Source organism: Galleria mellonella, unplaced genomic scaffold, assembly GCF_026898425.1.
Source record: "Galleria mellonella isolate WM207_F2 unplaced genomic scaffold, CSIRO_AGI_GalMel_v1 utg270, whole genome shotgun sequence".
Taxonomy (NCBI): Eukaryota; Metazoa; Arthropoda; class Insecta; order Lepidoptera; family Pyralidae; genus Galleria; species Galleria mellonella.
Window position 1 is genome coordinate 3,237,590 of NW_026442062.1, and position 25,034 is coordinate 3,262,623.

At 30.6% G+C, this 25,034-nt stretch overlaps 2 protein-coding genes across 2 annotated transcripts in view; both read left to right on the top strand.

Annotated features, from left to right (window-relative positions):
- Window positions 1–25,034, top strand: part of LOC113514420 (probable G-protein coupled receptor No18) — an 88,122-nt gene that overhangs the window by 45,499 nt on the left and 17,589 nt on the right. The window contains exons 2-3 of the mRNA XM_052895329.1: window positions 9,326–9,819; window positions 22,605–22,833. Of these exons, the coding sequence (XP_052751289.1) occupies window positions 9,372–9,819; window positions 22,605–22,833 (677 nt within the window). The 5' untranslated portion in view covers window positions 9,326–9,371. The remainder of the gene's footprint in view (window positions 1–9,325; window positions 9,820–22,604; window positions 22,834–25,034) is intronic.
- On the top strand, window positions 1,381–3,524 carry LOC116412932 (uncharacterized). The gene has a single exon (XM_052895281.1). The coding sequence runs from the start codon at window positions 1,611–1,613 to the stop codon at window positions 3,522–3,524; it is 1,914 nt and encodes a 637-aa protein (XP_052751241.1). The 5' UTR covers window positions 1,381–1,610.

The following is a 25,034-nucleotide window of genomic DNA, read 5'->3' on the forward strand; positions in this document are numbered from 1 at the left end:
GTCCCTTCCACATCTGAAACTTACGAAAAGTATTTACAAATTAGTCAACAACAAAATAATACTTACAACACTATAATAGAAGAACATAATGAATCACTGCTTAAAGCTAAATGCAAGATGATCACTTACCCGTCTGCTATCGATCTTGACGACTCTATCCCATACTGTTCTGAAATTATACAATTATCCAAAAATCAGAACGACGTAAATGATATTCGAAACATAGAGCGCGAACTATACACATTTTATAGTACTTCGAATGACAAACATATATTCACACATTTATTTTTACGAGTCCATCACTACGATGAAATCTCTTATAAAGATATATTTAATATGCTGCGAGATTATAGAGATATGATAACTACTTGGTACATGGAAGAAAAGGAGTTCGCCATCTCAGATTTTAAAGACCCTTTTAACAAAATCTCATTCTTAAAAATTTACAATATGTTATCTTTCCTATTTCACAACACAGGCATCAAAATTCACATATATCACAATAACATCCTATTTCCGACTCCTCCTGAGGTCCTTAAAATATTAAAGGACCACCACGACTCACCCTCTGCAGGTCACCCAGGTATTACACATATGTATGATCAACTTAAAACAATTTACTGGTGGAAAAACATGTACCAAGATATAGAGAACTATGTCAAAGCATGCAAATCTTGCCAAATCAACAAGCCCATGCGTCATACGGGTAGAGCCCCGATGATAATCACGTCAACTGCTACAAAACCCACTGAAAAAATATTTCTGGATATTGTAGGCCCTTTACCTAAGACTACACCAAATAAATATCGATTCATTTTAACATTACAAGACGATCTAACTAAGTATTCCCAAGCCTATCCAATGCTAACTTGCTCAGCCCAAGAAACAGCCCAGATGTTAGTTCATTTCATTTCTCATCTTGATATACCAAGAAATATTGTCAGTGATCAAGGTACAAACTTTTGTTCAGATGTATTTAAACAATTAGAAAGACTTTTCGGAATTAAACATATATTCGCATCACCATACCATCCGCAAACCTGTGGTGCACTAGAAAGAAGTCATTCAACGTTAAAAGAATATTTAAGATCCTACATAGACGAAAATTATCATACATGGGACCTTTACCTAAATACTGCCATGTTAGCATATAACTCTAATGTTCATTCGACTACAGGTTATTCCCCTCTCGAACTCTTGTTAGGATTTAAACCCTATACGCCTCAATCCATAGACCGTTTAGAAAATAATACATATACAGACTATATCCGCGCACTTAATCATAGGTTATACTATAGTCGTAATAAAGCGTTACAAAACATACACAATTCAAAAGAAAGGTCGAAAAGATATTACGATTCCCATTCTAGGCCAGTAACATACAACGCCGACGATATGGTGTACATACGTTGTCACCACAAACAAAACAAAGCATTGTCGCCAGTATGGAAAGGTCCATATAAAATCATTAAAATAAACGGCAATCATACAGTGACACTCTTGATCAACCGTAGACATGTACGTCATCACTATGACGAAATAAAACCTGCCAACCTGTGAATCACTGTATGTAATAGTATCCTTCTCCGTCTCATTTCAGACACGTCACAATGCTGTGCTCGTGCCGTCAGTTTGTCTCACCGATAATAAGCAGTCCCGGATTATTCTTTGATAAGTTATTAGATGTAAAGTATACTAACGACGAATGGAACGTTGTAACATATATGGATATAGCTCGCGTCCAGCCTCATTTAAGTCATGTAGAACAGTTATTCGAAAAAATAAACACATTTTGTAAAAACTTCGCCTCTTCAAAAGTTCAAACGGACTGTTCGAATTCTCTTTCATCACTACAAAGTCTACACGTTAATAATGTTAAAAAGTTTTCTTCTATATCATACCTTATTTATGGACATCAGCCTCGCGTTAAGAGAGGTCTGATAGATGCAGGTGGATCATTACTCAAATCCTTGTTCGGAACATTAGATTCGAATGACGCTATTAAATTCTCAGAAGCTATCGATGATGTACAGTCAGACGAAAAACAGTTAGCTCATTTAATGAAAGAAAATATTCATGTTATAAAGTCTACAGTATCTACCTTTAATGACACATTGTACAAAGTTACTGAAAACGAAAATAGGTTAAATAAAAATTTTGATATTATCAATAAAATGTTTGAACAAATTACAAATTCTAATGATAAGCTAGAAATAAAAACCCACTTAAATTCTATGTTAAATTGCCTTGACAGCATAATTATTACATTATCGTTCGATATAGAAGATATTAATAACGCAATACTATTTAGCAAATTAAATATTCTGCATCCGACTGTACTAAGTCCACATCAATTATATAAGGAGCTCGAACGCAACACAAATAACTTGCCTAAGCATTGCGAACTCCCTGTATCCTTATCACTACAAAATATACATGATATCATAGATGCATCTAAACTAGTTTGTTATTATCATAACAGTAGAATTATTGTAGTTATAAAAATACCGCTCGTCCTTCCTCAACTTTATAATCTTTACCATGTAATACCGATTCCAGTGCCGTATGATATCTCAAAACCTGACACCTATGCGCTAATCGCGCCGACTGCTCGTTATGTGACAATAACAGCTGATCATTTGTTTTATTCATTTGTTGACGATGTTTCCAAGTGCAAGCTAATAAGTGATAAATACTATGTGTGTGATTTAAACAACGTGTTTTCTACTATTGCGTGGCCAATGTGCGAAATAGTGTTGATAACGGAAGTAGTGAGTAAATTGCCAAACTCTTGTGAAGTGAAACTTTTAAAAGGTAACATAGACACGTTTCATAGAATAAGTAACAATCGATGGATCTATGTCCAATCGGAACCCGGGAAATGTCACATTTCCTGTGATAATGATTCCAATAATTATAATGAATTACTGTTTGGTATAGGTATATTCAAGTTAGAAGAAAATTGTAAAGCATTTTTCAAAACTCTCCAGTTTACGTATAAGAATAGCATAAGGTTAAATGTAAGCGCTACTACTGAAATTTCAAATTTCAACCTCATCGAAGATGACTGTTGCGAAAAGAATAAACTAAATAAAACTTTATCGAAATTGCCTTTCGTAAAATTAAATAATGTTCATAATTTAGATTCACTTTTGCATGCTAGTGTCCATCTAGACAGTTTCGAAAAGGAATTAGACAAGTTAGAAAATCCTACACATTTTCAAAAATATAGTGTTCAATACATGTCTGTAAGTTATGTTGTTTCAGTTATATTTCTATTGTATCTGTTATATAAGAGTAGAAAATTTATGTGTAAACGAGATTCGTCACGTTACTGTGTTCAAATATTTAATAACTGTAGCAATAAACAGTCTGGTTCTAAACAACCTATACAAGTTGTAAGCACTATTGATAAAGCAAATAAAATCACCGACTCTTCAGATACCGAAGAACTAGAGATCCAGAATCCAACTCCAGTAAAAAGAAATATTATCTTTAAAAAGTCATCCCAATATCAGAATTAAATAAAAACAACATTATACTTAGTTAAATAGATATTATAGAATCACTGGGTCACTGGTTCATCTTAACTTTACTATTTGTCTATTATTAGTATTCACTTAATTCTAATAATTTTGAATGTAACTCTAACATAAATAATAATTTAATTATTACCAACTGTTAATTATATTAGTTCATTTAGTTTTCTATTTATGTTCTATTACGAATGTTTTAACTATGTTTAAACCTTAACTTTACTATATCAATCACTTCTATATTATTCTATATCTTATTACACTTAAGGCTCATTCTTTATTTGTCCGACTGAGTTTCACATCTTATCATATTGAATTTATCATCATTTTCAACTATGATGATAAATCTTAATGGGGGGGTTGTTATATAGCCGTGGTTATGTACAACATACGAACATAAAAGTGCTGAACTGCATTTTCGAAACAGTCAGCGGTTAACAATAAGGTATGCGTCATACCATCCATTTCCAGCGATTTTTCAGTATATTTTAATTCAGACCGGATTTGAACCTCAGACGAACAAGACGCTTTGTTAATTTTCATAATAAAGACTCGTGCTAATTAAAATAATTTTCTTTTTAAAAAGTCTCATCTGACCCACCCCGTAACAGTACCCAATAATTTACTGCTCTTGTTAAATAAAACCAAAATAAATAAATATCAGGAGAATGATGTTCCTGTCGATACAGGAAATGAGTAAAGAGAAGTTCTATATTTTAGGGCCGGAAATTAGAATTTCAATCATTTGGAAAAACCTGTAAAGTTTGACATAAGTAGATAATTGTTAGAAACATTCTTACTGAACGGACTTCTCTCTAACATTTTATATTAAATCCATGTAAATAATATTAATTTGGCATAAGCTATCTACCTATCTATCTACCACCACTTGCGTGCACTTATCTATAACTAATATATTTTAAAATAAAATAACAATTCCATGTATTGGAAAAAAAATAATTTGTTATTCAATAACTGAATGCAAAGTAAGTTTAAAATATTTAAAATATTTTCTTGGAAAATCTTTTAGAGTGTGAAATCATTAATCATTTTCAAAAGATCCAATATTTTGAAAATGATTAATGATAATTCGAGTGATTTTTATTTATTGAGTTATAAGCCTTATAAGTACTTACATGTATTCCTTATATTTTATTCAAAGCAAACTAGCTTAATATTATACTGCTTATAACATTCGATGCAACGGAATGAAAACTAAACATTAAAAAAAACTATTATAAAGCAAAAATTAATTATATTGTTGAAAAAATATAGTTTTATAATCTTCAGCTAATTATCGAAATTACAATATAATATAAATGATATATTTAATTATCTACTTAGGTTTCGAATATTAACTTATAAAATTAATGCCTATTATATTTTTTAAAATTAGAATCTTTGTATTTGAATATTTCATTGGAGTTATGAATATAAAATTTGCAAACATAAGCCTTTAAACCGTTTTGACTAAAGGGTTTAATGGAATTACATGGGAAACCACATTAGCATGTACCCGCTAGTTATGTGTTATTATACCGGATCCCTCAAGCCACAAGACCGGCGTTAACATGACACTGCTATAAAATACTAGACCGTTTTCTTCTTATAATATTATCATAATAACATACCTACACACGCGAAAATGATGAGAACATAATACGTCTTTATTAATATTTCGAGGAGCAAAATATTTAAAAATAAAATAAAGATGATTATGATTTCCGGTATACAAGTCAAGTATTCATATTTCGTCCAATGTGTAATGTAATGGTACTCCGTTGTCTTTCTTGGCACTATTTAACATGTAGTCATGGCTAACATAGCCATTTCGGCTCTACTAAGAAGCACAGAAGCTTCCTAATATCTTTACAAGCTTCGCGGAGGATTTATATCTAATAATATAGCCATAAAATGGAATAAATATGTTTTGTATGTACTAAACATAATTAATTTAATCTATTAACGAAGATTTAGTTTAAAAATTTAAATTAAATAATTGAAATGTTTCCCTATTTCGAATTCGAAGAAGTTTAATATATATATATATATATATATATATATATATATATATATATATATATATATATATATATATATATATTAAACTTCTATAATATATATATATATATATATACATTGACACATTTATTGTTCAATAAAAATAATAAATAACAATAAATTTAAACAAATGATCTATTATCAAGTAAAATATTTGTCGCCTGAATTGAAGCCAAATGTTTTAAATCACCCAAGAATTATACTTTCTTCTGTAATTTGTGATTTAGGGACATATTTTATATATACTATCATAAACCTAAAAAAAATATAAAATAACTCGTGTACTTATTTCATTTTTTATGCAACTTATGATACACAACTGAATGACAAACAAGCTTATCACCTACTTGATGGTGGTTGACACGAGCAGTATATCATGGACATAACAGAATTTTAAAAGCTCATTTTTTTGGGTATACCAAATTTAGACTCTCAGAATATCAACACAAATCTGTTAAAAATTCAAACGTTTAAAGTGAAAAACTGGAAAGATCATTCGAAACTCATTAGTATGCGTTTTTATGAAAAGGGCAATCTAAGAGGGCAATGAAAAGGAAAGCTCTGAATAGACGTTACACTTACGAGCGCAAAAAGAAAACAATGCAAAGAGGCCATTAACGGCGGCTCATTTATACTTTTCTAACATTTCTAATAAACTAGTCATTAGTTTGTATTCTTAGTTTTTAACAAAATCATTTTACTTCAAATGAGTACCAGTACAAATGGTGTACTTACAAAATATCTATCTATCTGTAAATTTTCCAGTTGTTGTTAAATGCAAAACTCGAGTGCGGCTGGACTATTTCAGCTTATTTTTCTTTTTCACATATTCGTTAAAGTTAGAGGAAGGTTTGTATCAGGAGAAAAATTGGAAAAAAAAATCCTGGAAAAACGTAAAAATATCAATTTTCTTATTCTCATTAAATTTTTCTGTTTTGATCCGATAGGGGTAAAAAACGTTGGTCGGGTCAGCTTTTTGATAATAAGTAAGTTTAAAAAAAATATAATGATTTCAATAATGACAAAATTATACAGAGTGAAATAGAAGTCATTGGCATGTTGTGACATTCCTTGTGTTGCAGTGAAACGGAATAATTTCACGAAAGCAAGTTGGGTCAAATGTAGCAAAAAATTGTGAGTCTCCCATACCTACTAAGGTGGCTCGTATAGCTGTTTAATTAGTATATAAATTTATGACATCCATACATTTCTTGCATTATCAATTTCATAGCTAGTCTAATACATACGAGTACACGCTTATTCTATTGATTTTGGTTTCTACTATAAAATGATAGCTGAAGATGTCCATGCACTTGTGATAGGGCATTTCGTCAGAACGATAACTAAAACACAAAATAACCATTCCCTGGTTCGTTGCCGTCCTGACCTAATGCCTCTCAGGTTTATTAAATTATAACCAGTAAATTAAATTATAGAGGTAGGGGCCGCCCTAGACGGACGTATGTTGACCAAATAGGCGACGTGCTGAAGAAGGGCCAAATTAAAAGTACCCGTAACCGGCGAGCGTGTATGAAAAGATTGATGAATGTGGAAGAAACGAAAGAGGTTTGTTTGAATCGAAGCATTTGGTGTTTCATTGTTTCTGCCTACCCTAATGGGAGACAGGCGTGACAGATATGTATGTATGTATGTAAATTATAACCATTTTTACTACTATAATTTTAAGTATAGTACTAACAAAATAGATCTTGTTGTCCGACATTAAATAAATTTGAATTTGACCGGTATATTGCCTATCTAATCAAGATAGAATAAACTCAATCTCTCCTAGTATTTGCATTCTTCCATTTTTCCGTTATATGTATAACTATTTCGGGATCCTTTTATCCAACATTCTTCTTGCATCAATAACGCGAACTATTTACAGTATGTTCTTTTTCAGTTTTATACCAATTCTTTATTTCAAACCATTATTCCTTTATTGTAAGCCTTACTTTGCAGATTTTATACAGTACTGGCCTTAATATTTATAGTCAAGTAAAACTAACAAGAATTTCTTTTGATTCATCCGTAGTAGGTTAGATATCTAATACAGCTGAATTTTATATTATGAAAAATGCTTTTATAATACCTCATGTTTTCTTAACAGCTTACATATTCGCCTTTTGTTAAAATCCTGAATGAAATCAGTGGTATAAAGAAGAAATTTGCTAATATTCTATAGGTAAATTAAATTAATTCATTAGGTGCTTAAGGTTCAATATTTGTTTTAAGAGACTTTATTTGTGCATTTACTAAAATTCATATGTAATGTTTTTTTTTGTTTTGTATATTTGTTTTTTAATTTATCTAATTGCTCTAATTTTCTAAAATCTTAATTGAAATTATACAATACTCGCTATTTAGCATTTTTTTACGTCGCCCTAAAATTTGTTAATGAAATCAATGAAATTAGAAATTTGTTGATATTCTTATTAATATCACAAATGTGAAAGTATGTTTGTTATCTCTTTACGCTTTAACTGTTTAAACAATCGTTATAAAATTTTGTATAAGATAGTTTTACTTAAATGGCTGTTACCACATTAGTTTTCGTTGGTAGTTTTGCTAGAAACGTAATAATAGAAGTTCGTGTCTGACTTTAAGTGTCTACCTAATATTGGTAGACTCACGTTTTAGTCCCTTTGACTTTAACATCATAGAAATGGGCAGCCTACAGTACTTTTTATTTTTAGTAACTTTAAAATGTGTGACAGCTCTTATAAGATATATTGTTATTAGCTACTAATTTTCGTCATAAACAGGACGACGTTAATTCCCACGAAAACAAATTTTATGACCTAAATGGTGTATAAAATGAGTATTTCCTTATCTGATTAACTATTATGATTTGTATTTGTACCTAAGGTTTTTGCAAATGAAAATCGCAAATTGCACCCACCTATGCCAATGATATACAATGGCGGTATATCATGTGAGTGAGGTGATGAAGATGAAGTCAGATCAGTTAGCCTATACTAGTGAATTCGCTATGGATTAACCAATTGCTGGCAATATACCCTATCAGGTTGACCTTCACACGGTTCCCCCTTGAAACCATCGTTGTTAATGCTTGTAGAATTTGTAACGATAAGCTAACTAACCTGCTTTCATTGTCACCTATCATACTTCATTGGCGCTCAGCTAGTGTATATCAATAGCACAAGCGAAGTAACCATTCCATTCTCGCCCTGAAAAAAAAATATACATCCGGCTAGCAAAAGGGCTGTTAGTAGTCATGAGAAACACAAGCAGAAAGGGTTGTTAATACCCTTTCTGCTTGTGTTTCTCATTCACAAATCTAATTCAACATAAGGAATGTTTCGGTTAAACTGTTCACGTGTTATATTGGCATACATATCACAGGCCAGGTTTGTTAACAGTTATATTTCTCTAGGAAACAATCTCAGATTTACCTTTACAACCATAATATCTAATTTTTAAATATCGAGACATATATTTACTTCAAGTAGAACTTTATTACGAGAACCAGAGATCAATTTTTTATTAATCTAATTAACACCATTACACGACTTTAATTTCTCGTCAATTCAGGTCAATTCAGAACACAAGTTGTATTTTTTTTTTATTTTTATCACAAATTATGTTTAAATGAGTAAAATTGATAAGCGGGTCTGTTATACTCGTTATTACCGTATTGATAATGTTATTTTAATTACGGTGATCGACTATGGATATCATTTTAAAATAACTCTCTATTGTTTCAGAAAATGTCATCGTCAAACAATAGAGCCAGTCGACGGGCGTAGTCTCATGATATCAATATCTGATCAGGAACTGATAGATAACATTATAAAATGGAATACCACCAGCATAGAAACAGAAGTAATTATAGAAAACACAAAAGAAAAATACAATATTACACAGAATATTTATCATATAGTAACAAGAGATGATGACTATCAAGTGCCAAGTGCGACGACGTTGTGTGATAATTTTAATATAAGTAAAAATAATTTAACTCAGCTTAATGAAACTTGTGAAATCGAAAATGATTATGATATATTTGAAGTGTTTGTAGTTATAATACTTTTTTTATTGATCGTAGTGACTGTTATTGGTAATACGTTGATAATTTCGGCGGTGGTGACTACTAAGCGGTTAAGGACAGTGACTAACTGTTTTGTGACAAGTTTGGCTGTAGCTGATTTGCTGGTTGGCATATTTGTAATGCCACCAGCAATTGCTGTTCATATTACTGGTATGTTACTTGTTTGCATGATATTTTATAATGCTTTAACAATGCCGTAATCAAATATGGATAGCAGTTATGTAAAAGTGTAGCTAAGATATCGCGCTTTTTCTATGCAACTATACTTGTGCCATTGACTGGTCGGGTACCAGTGAAAGAATATAGTGGAATAGATGAGGATAAAGTCCAGTCAGTTGAACTATATAATAGTTACGATTATTAATTTACCAGTATCATCAACCAGATGTTCGATCTGACAGGTTATATTGGTAGAAATGAACTAAATTCTATTACAATCCCCAAATATATAAAATAGAAATACTTGAACGTATACGGCCTTCTCTGGATAGATTTAAATATATAATTTGCAAGGAAAAGATTCTTGGTAATAGCGTTTAATAGCTCCATAGCTAACAATATAACGTATGAAGTCGATCTCCATGTGGTTCTATCTGGAGACTGTCGTGGTTAAATCTTGTAAAATTCGTCACAATGACCTTACTGATCTGGTTTCGTCCTAACTCATCATTTCTTACCATAACCCATAAGTATATACCGATAGCGCAGATGGAGTTATCATTTCATTTTCACTTGTTAAAAATAATATGTATGTAAATACTTCCACTGCTATATTCTAAAACAAAACTATAGTTTACATTTACGCTTATTCTACGTTTATCAATACCTTATGTTGTATCTAATTCATTCAAAACAATCTTCTAATATTAGATTATATAGATAGTGTCTCTGTATAAATGCTTCGTCAAAAACAAATCTACTTTTTTATCCATCTGTGTATGAATTGGGATACCAGATATATAAATATTTACTTTAAATTAAAGTACATAAGTGTTTTATACACTGTCGTAGTATAAATTATCATTATTGGTATTTATTTTATTCTGTATAATATTTAATTTTATTTTACATATACATTTAATTATTATTATATTAAAAATAACACAAATAATTTATATTGAAAATAAATCACCGTATTTGTGAAATTTAGATCCCATTATGAGACTTTCGAATACTTGCAATATTGAAAAATGGCGCTAATTCTTTATTCTACAGAACACTTTAAAAAAATCAAGTCTGCTAATTTGGCAGTTGGCAAACTAAATGTTGACTTGTTTTTGATACTCAATATTTCATCCATCCATGATGCCCCATGTATATAATCTAAGGTACTAATATTGTCTGTGTTTCTTTAGTTACAAACAAATTTTGTCATTTATACTACTAATGTAAAAGTGTCGCCCTCTAGTATCCAAAGTTTCCATGCTGCCTTCATTATATACGAAGAACCATATAATCTATGGGCTTCACTTATTATACTTGCGTTGAAACGAAAGTCTCTGACATGGCTTATTAGGTGACATCTTTATGTGCCCTCCAACAACATGAGCAAACAACAATCATTTTTAAACGATCCAAACATGAATTTGAAAATCCAGAGGCTTAGGCTGGGATTCGATTCTGGGATCCATGGACCGCAGTTAAGCGTTGTCCGATAAAGCTGACCGCATTGTCTTGGGTACTAGCATAGTATTAAGTTGTCTGCGTTGTGACATGGGGTGAAAATCCTTATAGAATCTTAATAGTAAAAAGGCAAAAAAACATTGTTTATATTTTTTTACATTAGAATGTTAAGTGTAGTTTTTAAAATTCTAACGGGCGAATCCTAAATAAACAAAACGGGGATAGATAAATAGTCAAGTTCATTGTTAGACTGAATTAATTTCATATATATTCCACAAAAATATTTAGCATGTTGTTTAAATGTAAAAATAAATATTACATCTGTAATATGTATATATATATATTATATCACCTCTGTCTCATTGTGTTTCAAACGTGAAGCAGTTGTGTTTGCATGGCTGTATTTCGATTTGAAGGGTGGGATATGGCAGTGAATTTACAGGGTACAGGATTGGCAATAAATGGAGGGTATCATAAGCGAAACAGTATACTCTGTTATGTCTATAGTATTGCTCATGTCTATAGGCGACGGTTACCACTTTCTATCAGGTGGGCCGTCAGCTTGTTAGCCATTCTAAGTTGTATAAAAAAAAACTTATATGTATTAATTCTTTTTGTTATTCTGTAGACAAAATAGCATAAAATGAATGAATGAGAATAAACCATTATCACTATATTAGCTCTTACCCGTGACTTCGTCAGCATGACCGAGATATATAAATTAACCAGGACTAAGTGATGAAACTTTATATGTATACGACATATAAAGTTTCATTACGATTGTTTGAGCTGTTAAGATGGCAAGAGATAAAAAAATCAAAGTACCTTACACATTTATAATATTAATAAGGATTATTAAACAAAAACAACGTGTCATGAGTTCTTTTCATCCATATGTAAGAATATATCGTAAGAGGCGACTAGGGGAACAAAGAACGATATAACAGTGCAGAAGAAGGGAAACTAGAAATAAAATCCCATAATAAGACGTCTGTCCAGTGTGGTAATAGTGGGATTCTTCTTTGTCCTTTTACCAAAGACAAAATTTTTCTTTGTGTCAGCCGTGTAACTGTTTTGTACAGACATATGTCCGTTGTAGCACACAATTTGATCTAAACTAATATTACAAAGAGAAAAATATTTTATTTTTTCGTTTATAATGGATAAATACAAAAATACCATACCCATTTAAAAAAAATACTTTACCTATAGATTAGTTATCTTAACAGCAAATAACACTGGTTGTTATATACTAGCTTAGACTATATAGATAGTATCTCCATACAAATGTTTCAAGAAAAACGGGTCAACTTTTTCATATAATTTTGCGGAATAAATAAATATTAGTGATTCCTTTATAACTTCTATATTTATTTTATTTTATAAATTCTGCATCTTTTTAATGCATAAACACTCATTTTAATTATTAAATAATATGTTATATATATCTTAAATAATAAGATACATTTTATGCGTAAGTATATAGAATATTGATAAAAAAAACGAGTCAGCTAATTTGACAATTAGCTTATAAAAGGTTGGCCCGTTTTTGACGCTCGATGCTCTATTTATATAATCTAAGGTTACTGACTTTTACCCGTGACATTGTCTGCGTAACTGGCAATATGTTGATTGACTGCCATAAACAGTAGCCTATGTTTTTCTTAATACCACTTAGTACTTGTATACCAAAATTTCGTTACGACAGCTTGAGCTATTAAAATACTAAAAGTAAGGAAATAAACAAAAAATCACTTTAATATTTATACTATTAGTAAATAAGTATATTGAGATAGACCAAATATGCGCTTCCAACAAAGGTTAAGAAACAATATAGCAAAAATTTACCAACCTCAACGACGAATCTTTGAAAGTAATACCAAAAATTATTATATTTATTCATGAGTACTAAAATTCCAACCCGCCTCATAACTTAAGCTTTTAGCGATTCATGACCTTTTCTTTGTTTATAGTCGATAAGATACAGTTTTGTGTCCGTTTAAAATAATATTATTTATACGTAGTTATGTAAAGTGTCTGAGAAGCTAAAAGCTTTTTTATGGGCTTATTATTTTATTTATCACAATATTTTTATTTGTTGAAGTTTCAATACGTTTATAAATACAAACTCTATATCAATCCAAAAATTTAAAAAATATTTCAAAGTGATTTTGATTCAAATTCTGTAGACTCGAATAGTTCAATGTACCTACTCACTTATACATACATTCTATTTTGTGGTTCTAAGCCTGATTATATATATTTTTTTATGAAACTTAGAATGGCAAATAAGCTGACGATCCACCTGATGGAAAGCAATAACCGTCGCCTATAAACATAACGTCGCCGAACACTTTGGGATACCCATGATATCCCTCATGGATTGCTATTCTGGAAGACAACGGTGTTGTACCTTGTACTCTGTAATTTTACTATCATATCCCATCCTTCACACCGAAACACAGCTATTAAAGTGCTTGACGGCAGAAACACGTATGGGAAAGAGGTACTCAAGTAGACGATTTTTGTACAGTCTGCGTCATATAGCCAAAATAGGTAAAACGGAATATTATAATTTCATCATGACTATTATTTCGCTTTGCAAACGCTATTTCAATTGTAAATATTCACACTCTCACATACGCACGAGTAACGAGTTGTTTCGTAGACATATTATATTAAAATTATTTGAAATTAGAACGTAAATCACGTCTTATTGTCAAAGAAGATGTTGCTTCGCAATATTTCGAGCAAAAAAAAAGCTTAGCTAACAATAGGAACTACAGTTTATCACACAATTAAAATGAGACTAATAGAAGGCAAATAGTATTGATTCCAAAAAGATTTATGTGAGATAAATGAAAATTAGCAACGATATCAAATAATAACATATGTAGTAAATTCTTTACTTTTCTACTTTAAAAATTATCTACTTTTAAATTCTCTACTTTTCTATTAAAATATTTAATTATATAAGTATATAAAAAAAAATTAAACCTATTTAACGTTTAAATTTGATTTCTTTTTCACTTTATTATATTTTGTCTTTTATATTCAAAATATAATAAACAGAGAAAAATCTATCCTTTGAATAAAACTATTCAATAACTACTTATTCAGATAAACTGAATACAGTTACATAAAAAACGAATTCAGAGATTTTACAAAATGAATAACTATTGAATTGCTCGCACATTGAAATAAATTTCTAAATATATATACATACATACAACACATTCACTGACATAAAAGCAATCAACATAGCAACAGAAAATTATAAACAACTCCAATAAACTCAATGTGGGAGCGACGCAATCGTCAACTTATCGTGAGGATTGTCTGCAATCTCAAGCTCATAAATGTCATTATTTATAAGGGGTAATGACCATCGCTCTACGAGTTTTAACGCTCATACTTATAATGACAATGTATTTTGCGGAAATGTTTTACATGATTTTAGTAGTAAAATTCTGAGAGAAATGAAATTTACTATGCAAACAACAATGCATTCATTTTTCATCCATTTATTCGTTCAGTTTTATAGCTAACACAGCCACTAACACTTCAAGCATAGCACTTTAGTTCTGAAATTATTTATATCGGCTTCCGATATATACTTCCGATTGAATTTCGGGGTTGCTCAATTAGTTTCGGACTCGATAGTAGTCTTTATTTATAGACATGGTTTACGTTTGTGTTGCGAGCAGCACTGCGTGACCAGAGAATTATTTTTGCAACTTAGTCCTGTGGAGCCATGCGTTACCGTATGAAGGTAGGTATTACGGATGTCATAGTATATGTGTATAGGTAACTTCTTTAACTAGCTTTTTTGTTTGTTACTTCATATGCGTGGATTTCAGATGCAGGAAAATCTATATAACAGACTGCTATTAGATGTTATATTAGATTGTATATTAGAAGATAAAACCTACACCAGTTTTTCAGTTAAACCTTAAAGAATACAACTATGAAATTCCATTTAATTTCAATGGCATATTGGCAATAGATAATATTGTCATTGCTATTGCTTGCATGAGAAAGAACGAAAGAGTTAGACGGTACTGTTACATTTATTGTCGTGCATACGGCAGCGAAAACGTGTCTGTCGATAGATTAATTTTCTCATTTCCTAAAGAGGCAAGGTTTTATTGCGGATTTTACGGGCTATAAGTACAATGCGGTATTTTCAACAAACCTAAAAGACTCAACTTTAACTTAGGAAAAAGATAAAAATAAGCCCTAATGAATATTTAGCAAGACAGAGCTGCCATCAATTAAATAAACACCTTTTAAGTAAATACAGTAGTAAAAGAAGTTAATTATTCCAAGAGGCTTTACGTACACCATCAATCATTTAAAGACCCTTTCTGCTGAATGGTTGTGGTTTTAATCGAATTTATTTGCGCTAAGTATTTTAAAAGCTAACAAACATTTTTAACATCTTTAAACAGGAGAAAGTTATCAATTCAACTGCTGGTATATTTTCGTATATGTTACGCGAAAACAGTCTAGTTCCAAACAGATATTAAGGAAAACCTTTTAATAAGATCATCATAGGAAATCGCGGTTATTATGTTCATATTTCTTATAACGATTTTGGGCATAACCACAAACACGCACACATACGCGAGAAAGAGAGAGAGAGAAGTACGTATTACGTAGCAGGGTGTTATATTAAATCATATTGGGTATGTACACAAATAAATACTTCTGCTACTAATGTTCAATACAAGATAAATGTATTTGCATTTACGTAGTACATAAAAATTTGATTATTTTGTGAACTCTGTTTCGCTATGATTAGATACCGCACTGCATAAGAGTAACGTAATGACTATTTGCAATGATGCACGTGTTTTTCTTATTTTTTAGTATGTAGTTTTTACACATTTTATTACTTTTTATTTTATTTACAATCCAGCTTATTTTTTTAAGTTTTATGTAAAGTCTAGTAAATTTAAGTTGGACACTAATAAACAAAAACTAGTCGGCCTGTTAACCGTTCGTAAAATAAGATGTTACAAATTGAAATTAATCGTCCGGCAACGGTTATTAGTGGACTATATGAAATAATTACGATAATGGTAGGTAAACAATGAACACAAGAGGATAATGAAGGTGGAGACAACTGACCTGAAGCTTTGTAGTTAGCAGGATTCGGTTCTGGTTTTAGGCTTTCCAGAACTTCTGGCTCGTTCGAACTTACCCTCAGATCCAGGTTACCTATCCACCGCCTTCAACCGACCAGCAGTGCAATGCCCTCCTCTCAATCAGCCTCTTGGTTATGTGTTATATAATTAAAAGCGGTACGAAACGATATATATTAATTTATACGATATTCGCGGCAATATATGCACGCGCGCGATAATATTCGAAAACGAGAACGACGACAACGAACGCTCGTTCTACCGACACATTCGATAACAATAGACAAGACTTTTTTTTTTCTTTTTTACGATATTGTTGCCAGGCGAAATTTATTAAAGCTACAATTCTTAACATGGCCAATTTGATAATTAGCTAACAAAAAATTGACTCGTTTTTAAGACTCGATGCTCTATCTATATAATCTAAGAATAAATTATTAAATGTTTCTAAAACAATTGAAACAACCTATTTTGTCGCCTTGTATTTTACCTGCTTTGTGACCTAGTTCTCGTTTATAATATTTGCTATCATTTTTTTTCGTTGTCGTCGAGTCTCGAATCTCGACCAAAACAATCGAAACCATAAATGCAGAACACTTATACTCTTCAACAAAAAAATTAAATAAATACCTGACCGATTTCACCGTTTCAAAGATTTTTTCCATGCAATCAATTGAAAGAAAGTGGCTAAATTTTCCGTCAATTTCTCGTACATATAATATATCTAGTCGTAATAAAACGGAGCAATCGTTTACCTAAAACCTAAAACTAGTAGTCTAGTTTTTAATTAGGATATGAAAAAGGCAACGGAATGAATAAACCCAGAAGCCGACTGAGTGATTATTATGCAACTAACTAAACTAATTTTCAAGGAATATAGGTCGAAATATGAAAGCAATTTTTGAACCTTTCATCACTTAAATGATCGATTACGTGACTGTGCGGTTTGTATGAAAAATATTATTTCTGGTGTTCCGATCTTCGATGAGTTTTCTTATAAAAAGTTGTTGAGTTATATATATATTTGCGTTAGATTTTATATTGTTATTTTTGTTATATTTGTAGATAGATACATATTCGTATAAATCGACTAAAAGTGATTGTTTCCAAAACAAAAATCCATTGTTTTTTTTTTTTGTTTTTTCTTCTTATCTCTTACTTTAAGATCTATTGACTGACTCTCACATTAGGATTTCGTGTATACGAGAAACCAAACGGCGAATGTAATCTGAAATGTTCGCTTGGTCATTTAGAGGTATGCTCTAAAATGCCAAAATCGGAGGAAATTGAGAAAAATATTAGTAGTATATTTTTCTCAATTTCGTCGGATTTTATTTAATATTATATACAATTAATATTATATATAGAAATAAATGTTTGTTTTAATTATTATTATTTTATTCAAAAGTGGTAATATTATCGTGTAACATAGCCACCGAAATTGTGAGCTCCTCAGTTTGAAAGGCGCTTAAAAAATTAAACTAGGTGACGAGCGGCTGCTTCCAAATGCATCTAAAATTTAATACAGCACTAGCCATGTTGAGTTTTATTAATTTCATTCGCTTTTGTGGAATATCCGAGTGCATTCCTATCCAACTATGTAAAGTCAAGAGGAAGAGTTTTCAGTTTGTATTGTTTTAAAAGTTATGAAGCTTGCTAAGTAAAACGCGAGTCAGTAATATAATATTAATAATATTGTATAAAGCCCGAATAACTAAGCAGATATTATAAACTATCCGATAACTTTTGACCTGACTAGATAATATGCATATCCAGATCCGATATGATTATCCAAATAAATATTTTATATTGCAAGCACCCGTTATAAAGGATATTTTTTTTTAGTTGCAACTTTAAGGGGAAACAAAGACAATTTTAGATTACTAGTTATCAATCGTGATTCATTCCACGTGACCAGACATTATTATTTTTGATTGACAAATATAAAAAGTAGCCTATGCTCCTCTCCAAATTAAATATAATATCACGCCAAATATCATGGATATTAAATTAATTATATTATTACGACATAATAAATTTATAAAATTTCCTGTTATATGTATACGTTATACATATTATGAAATGACTGGTTGACATAATAATAAACAATCTAACTGTCATATTTGTAATAAAGATAAGCATTACAAAACATTATTTTTGTATATTTAACAATTTGAAATGAGTTTTTTTTTCTGTTACCCCTTGAGAACCTTTATATTTTAAAGGCAACAAATATGCATGAAAAAAAAATATAGATTACAGTCATTATAACGATTATTCGAAGCTATGGGCATAACTAGAAAAATATAATTTAAAATAAATATGATACCTTTTCAGATTACGTTTAGTTTACAATCAAATGTAATTAACATAAAGCTATCAACATGAATAGAAGCTTGATAGAGTGTTTGAATGACATGCGATGTAAACATTCAATAGAGCTTTAGAAACATGAATATGTAGGCTAAAGAGCTATTTAATCTACGTATACAAGACTGGAAGTCTCGAAATCTTGAGTCTCTTTATTCAAATTTCACAAAGATTGAAAATATATTAGTCTGTACAAGTGAAGTGTGAATACAGATAAACCAGAAGACCAGATATATCATGTGGACATAGATTATATATATATAGAACATCGAGTATTAAAAACGTTTCAATATTTATTCAACTAAATTAATATTTGGCTATATCTATTTGACACTTTTTTTTTAATCTTTTGTGTTGATTAACGATGCGCCATTTTTCCAGTGTTACAAGTAATTAGATTAAATATTTCCCAAATCAAATCGATATTTGAAATTTAAATTTGGAACTACATAATCCTTTTGATATTAAATAAATAAACATAAGTTCGTATTGGTTACGAATTAATATATGTACACGTATTAATTAAAATGGCGGGAACAATCATTCTCAACGATTTTAAAATGAAAACATATTGTACTGAATAAAGATAAGCATCATTTCAAATGATTATGCACTATTTATCTTATTTTTTTTTTAAATATATTCATAAGAATTTTGTATCATTTTTATTTTTCAATTTAATATTACTATAAAATTACACACATAGTAAGTATATATGATGGAAACCTTATCCACGTATACATAGATAAAAAATTTAGCACTTATATGAGGATATTATATCTATATAATTTAAGCATGCAGGGCATAGTACCCTCACATTGCTATTTTAAAACCACTAACCTACTGTTTCCACCAAAGAACGCACAAACGATCTCCCTTATGTGTTCATAGGTAACAGGAACTACTTCATGTAATGGAATAGTAAACTTTTGATAAATAGTAAATATTTTAACGACTTTTTTGATGAAAAAAAATATCTAACGACATGTACATAAACACAACATGTTTTGGGATCATGTAGTTTAATAAAAATAATTGTCTTCTATAATAATAATTACTAGTGTAGTAAAAACATGTTTAATACATTTCTTAAACTTACAATAAATGTTATATAGTTTCTAATTTAAAAGTCAAAATCACTATAGTCCTTTATATACCGTGTTATACCGGTATAGGATAGGCCATTCCTTACTTTCCCGTGGGTGTCGTAAGAAGCGACTAAAGGAACTTAATGGTTGAGATATGGGCAGCAAGGTTGCTCTTAAAACATCACCAAATCCTAAATATAGTTCCCAACCCGCCTGCTAAGCGTGGCAACTACTGGCAAAACTCTCCTAATGGAGGAGACCTATGTTCGGTAGTAGACAGTTAATGACAGTTGATGTGATATAATAATTATTTAAGGAGGAACAGGTCAACATATAACAATCAATTTTGAAACTCCAAATACTATTTTTAGATCTCAGGTTAATATAATTTTATAGTTTTTCAACACACGTTGTTTGGGAAAAAATGTTCAGGGTCATTCTGAGACGATATTCTTTAAAATTTTTATTTTAATTAAACAGATTCACGAAAATAATATTTCGTGAACTATCATAAATAAGTTATAATAAAATTGACTTAAATGTTTTAGAAATTTAGTTCACATTAGTAAAAATTCAACTATAACATCAACTTATTTTTTTTATTTAAGAAATAGGTCAGTGGCGCCATAAAACTTCAAAGAACATTAATGATTTCGATTTCTTCTATATATTATGATCCATGTATAACGGAAATGTAGTGTATAGTGTTATACCTTTAACGTCAGAGATAATTAGCATATTTAAATATGTATCACTGACAAATTGATATGACAAACCTTATATGCAGATATCTCTTCCTACTCATAATCACCGGAGTATACTTAAGCTTCAACACAAATTATTAAAAAACAAATTGAATATAACATCAGTATTGTAAGACAATTATTATATGATAATTAGAAGGCTTTATCTAATTAATTAAACTGATTAACTGTTTAAAATAATTTTAATCAAGTTTCCTAATCAGAAAAGCAGTTAATAAAGCTGCAGCTGTGACTATCAATTATCCCTTGGAACAGTTGAAATGTAAGCCGAAGTAAGACCTAAAAACGACTTTATAAAACCTTTCCGAGACAAGCTTTGAACTAAAAGTGCCTTTTCATCTAGACTCTTTGTGAACCTTGTTTTTTTTGTCACTTTTGAGAACGGTGTCCTACTTTGTTAATACTACTACTCCTTTAAGTTTTTATCTATTTTTTTCTAATCTAAATGTCTGTATTTTGTAAGCTAATATTTTTTTGCTACTTTATTGCATTGTGTTTGAAATTTTAAATAAGAACTAGGTTTAATATAGTCAATTAAGTTTATGGCAGGAATATATAATTTACGACATTAGGTACATATATAAATCAATTTCATAATTTCGAATCACACTTGAATTATTCATTTTATTTAATAAATATCCAAACGTATTAATGAACTTTTACCCTAGATAAAGTCACAGCTAGTACTTATTATATACGCGAGATAATTCAGGATAATAGGTTTGTCTGTGAACCAAATTTTATTAAAATCTATTCAGCTCTTTAGGCGTAATCAAGCGTAATAAATAAATTCCTCAAACGTTTTTACAAACATACATACATTTTTACATAACAGTCAACTAATACGCTATTAATTTGAAGTTTTGTAAAGTTATTACTTGGATTAATACCTACTCAATCACTCTTTAAGGGCTGAAAAGAATTTAATTAAATTTCGTATACGACAATAGTCTCGAATAAAATATAAATAATACTCTATAGTGGTTTAACCTGCCAAAATCGTAACATACAATTAGTACAGCAATAATAAAAATATATAGTTAGCTAGAAAAAGATCTAAGCGGTCCCTTTTATACTAAATACTACGAAAATCATGTATTGTTGCTAAGTCATACATTTATGTTCATTACGTTTTATGAAGGTTTTTCTTTATTACATCTCTCTTTATACAACAATATAATCATGAGATGATAATATTGTTCTACAAAGAGATTAGAATTGAGCTTAGAATACTAATCCAAGCTCTAGAACTTTCTGATAATTCTATCAGAACAATAAACAGTTATTAAAATCAGTTTGAATGAAAGTAATAGAATTAAATTAATGGAAACTGTAATACCTGTGGTACAATTTCACAATGGTTATATAATGGTTATTCTGATAAACGAATATAATCATAGAAATATTCATACAATATTTCTATTTATGTTTTTGTTATTATATTCCTTGTATGCTGTGTGATCCTGACATATAATAGGCCACTGCTCCTTTTTTCCGTTGGTATCGTAAGAGGCGACTAAGAGAATTTAATAGTGGAAAAATGGCCAGCAGTGTTCGTCTTAAAACCCTTCTTATGAGGGAGGCAGTGAGATATATTTATATCTATATATAATATTTCTCAACAATTTATTATCTTTACTGATAGAGTTAAATGGAAAAACTCCAGATATAAGTGCAATGAAATCTATGACTAATAAGCAATAAGCTTAATAATATTAACAGTTCCACTTGTGCCTACCAATGTGTAGGTAAGAGTGGAATTTTATTCTATCTTTTTCCACTAATAGAAGTGAATAGAAAATATTTTTTGTTATTTACTTGAATAATATCTTAATGTAACTAATTACAAAAATAATATTAATGAAGAAGCATAATCTGCAGTATCATCGCTGAAAGCGATCGCTATTTAGCAATTACGTTTATTTATTTGTTTTTCTTTTCAGGCAAATGGGAACTCGGCTGGATACTTTGTGATATATGGATAAGCTTAGACATCCTTCTCTGTACTGCATCAATTTTATCGTTATGCGCCATCAGCGTGGACCGTTACTTGGCAGTCACCAGACCATTGACGTATTCGAGAAGAAGAAGATCAAAGAAGCTAGCTTTGACCATGATATTGTTTGTTTGGATTGCCGCCGGTGCTATCACGTGTCCTCCTATGTTTGGATGGTAAGTAAATGCTAGTAGGTATGCATGTGTAAGTTTTGTTTATAACAATTTTCTTACAATTTTTAATATATACCTCTATGTATAAAAGTGTATATATATATATATATATATATATATATATATATATATATATATATATATATATATATATATATATATATATATATATATATATATAACATGTATATATATGTGTATAATATATATATATATATATATATATATATATATATATATATATATATATATATATATATATATATATATATATATATTTACAACCATGATGGTTGGTAAAAATACCTACAATTCAGAATTTCAAAGTCCTTATCTCTCTCATTTTGATGTTCTCGTGCTACGCCAGTAGCGGTAGGCATATTGCTTTGCGGTTCCGGAATCAATTGCTGGGTGGATAAATAAAATAACGAACATTTCTAAATTGTCTTGGATGTATTGACTGGCTCCGAAATCTTCGTGGCACTTATTTTGTTTTTATTATTTCTTTGTTTAAATGGTTATGTAGTATTATACAAACATATAAACAAAAAAATATAGTAGTAAAGCCTACCCGTATCAATTGCATAAAGAATTACTAACATTAATTCAGAATCAGCGCATAAGAGGGAGACTTTGTACAAAAGTCGATTGCTTGGGTGCCTCTGCCCCATTCATGTTTCAACCGTAAAACAGTTGTGTTTGCATGGCTGTGTTTCGGTTTGAAGGGTGTGATATGGCATCAATTTACTGGGTACAGAGGAATAACACCTGAGTCCTCAGGTGTGGCAACGTATAGGGGGTATCATGGGCGAAACAGTATACTCTGTTATGTCCATGGTACTGCTCATGTCTATAGGCGACGGTTACCACTTTCCGTCAGGTGGGCCGTCAGCTTGTTTGCCATTCTAAGATGTATAAAAAATAACCTTTTTGTACCTTATAAATATAAAATACAATTACTTACTTTACCCAATCTAATAAAAGAGGAAACTTAGTAATAGAGCCGGTACAGCAGGGTGTAGAAATATGACATTTTACACGGGGTTCTTTATATATCTTCCCACTAAAAAGGGATTACCCAAAAATCCCTCGGGAAAAGGGTTCTACGTGCATGAAACGCGGTAAATATATAGTTTAAAATAAATGTAATAAATCTGGTCCATGTGACGGTGGGTATCCCTAAAGTGCTGATAGCATTGGCTTTCTCTAAAGCGAAGCTGATACTCTGGCCAAAAAATGCTTTTGGAATTCAAAATAATTATAAAAAGATGAGATTGACTAACTTATTACGGAGATATAAGTAATCTATGCATCCTATTAAATGGTGCCAAAATACCTACCAAGTAAATACCTGCATGCACAATTTTTATTTTTGATGTGTTAGTTTTGATGGAATGGAATCCTCGCCTGCGCTAACAGTATATGCTGGCGAGGCATCAGTGAAGAGAAATCGATGAGAATGAAAACAGGTCAGTTAGCCCATCATGATGAATTTATCAGGAATTAACCATGATAGTTTCCAAGGGGAATCGCGAGGAGGTCGACTTGGTTGGGTTTATTTCTAGCAATGAGTTTCTCAATCTCAGTGCAGTAAACAACTTATCCTTCAAGTAACTTATTAACCTTTACAATTCCTTAATCTTATACAGGCCAAAGGTATCTCTTTATAAGGTGAGAATATTTACTACACAGGTGGCTTGGTAGGTACAAGTACTTCTGACAGTTGTGTCATCAACATCATCTTCCTGCCTTTATTCCAATTATTTGGGATCAGCGTAATATGTATGTATCCATATTACCCAAACTTTTGAGGACTTTTGGTATTACGACTTACCGCTTACCTAACGTCAACCTTCCTTAGTAATGCATTTGTTGATAGTATCCGTTATCTACCGTATGGAGAAAAGTATTAAGGACAAAAAAGAAGAACGTTGGAAGTGAGTAAAAAAAAGAATTATGATGTATGTTATGGGGAAAAGGAGAAGGAAGGCACTGCAGTTTGCAGAGGAGGTACTGGTCAGAAACTTGCGGCTCGGAAAGCTGGGGTCGCATGCCCATATACTCTTACTTTAGAACCGGACAGATCACTAGAGGAGAACATCCTTGGCACTACTATTACTCCTTAGAGTCATGTATTGTACTTTCTGGAAATGAAAAACAATGGTAATATACTGTATTTTTGCTAAGCTGCACATGAAAGCAGG

Bases quoted from the DNA above. Each gene is read 5' to 3' on its own strand.
- LOC116412932 (XM_052895281.1), top strand. From the start codon at position 1,611: ATGCTGTGCTCGTGCCGTCAGTTTGTCTCACCGATAATAAGCAGTCCC.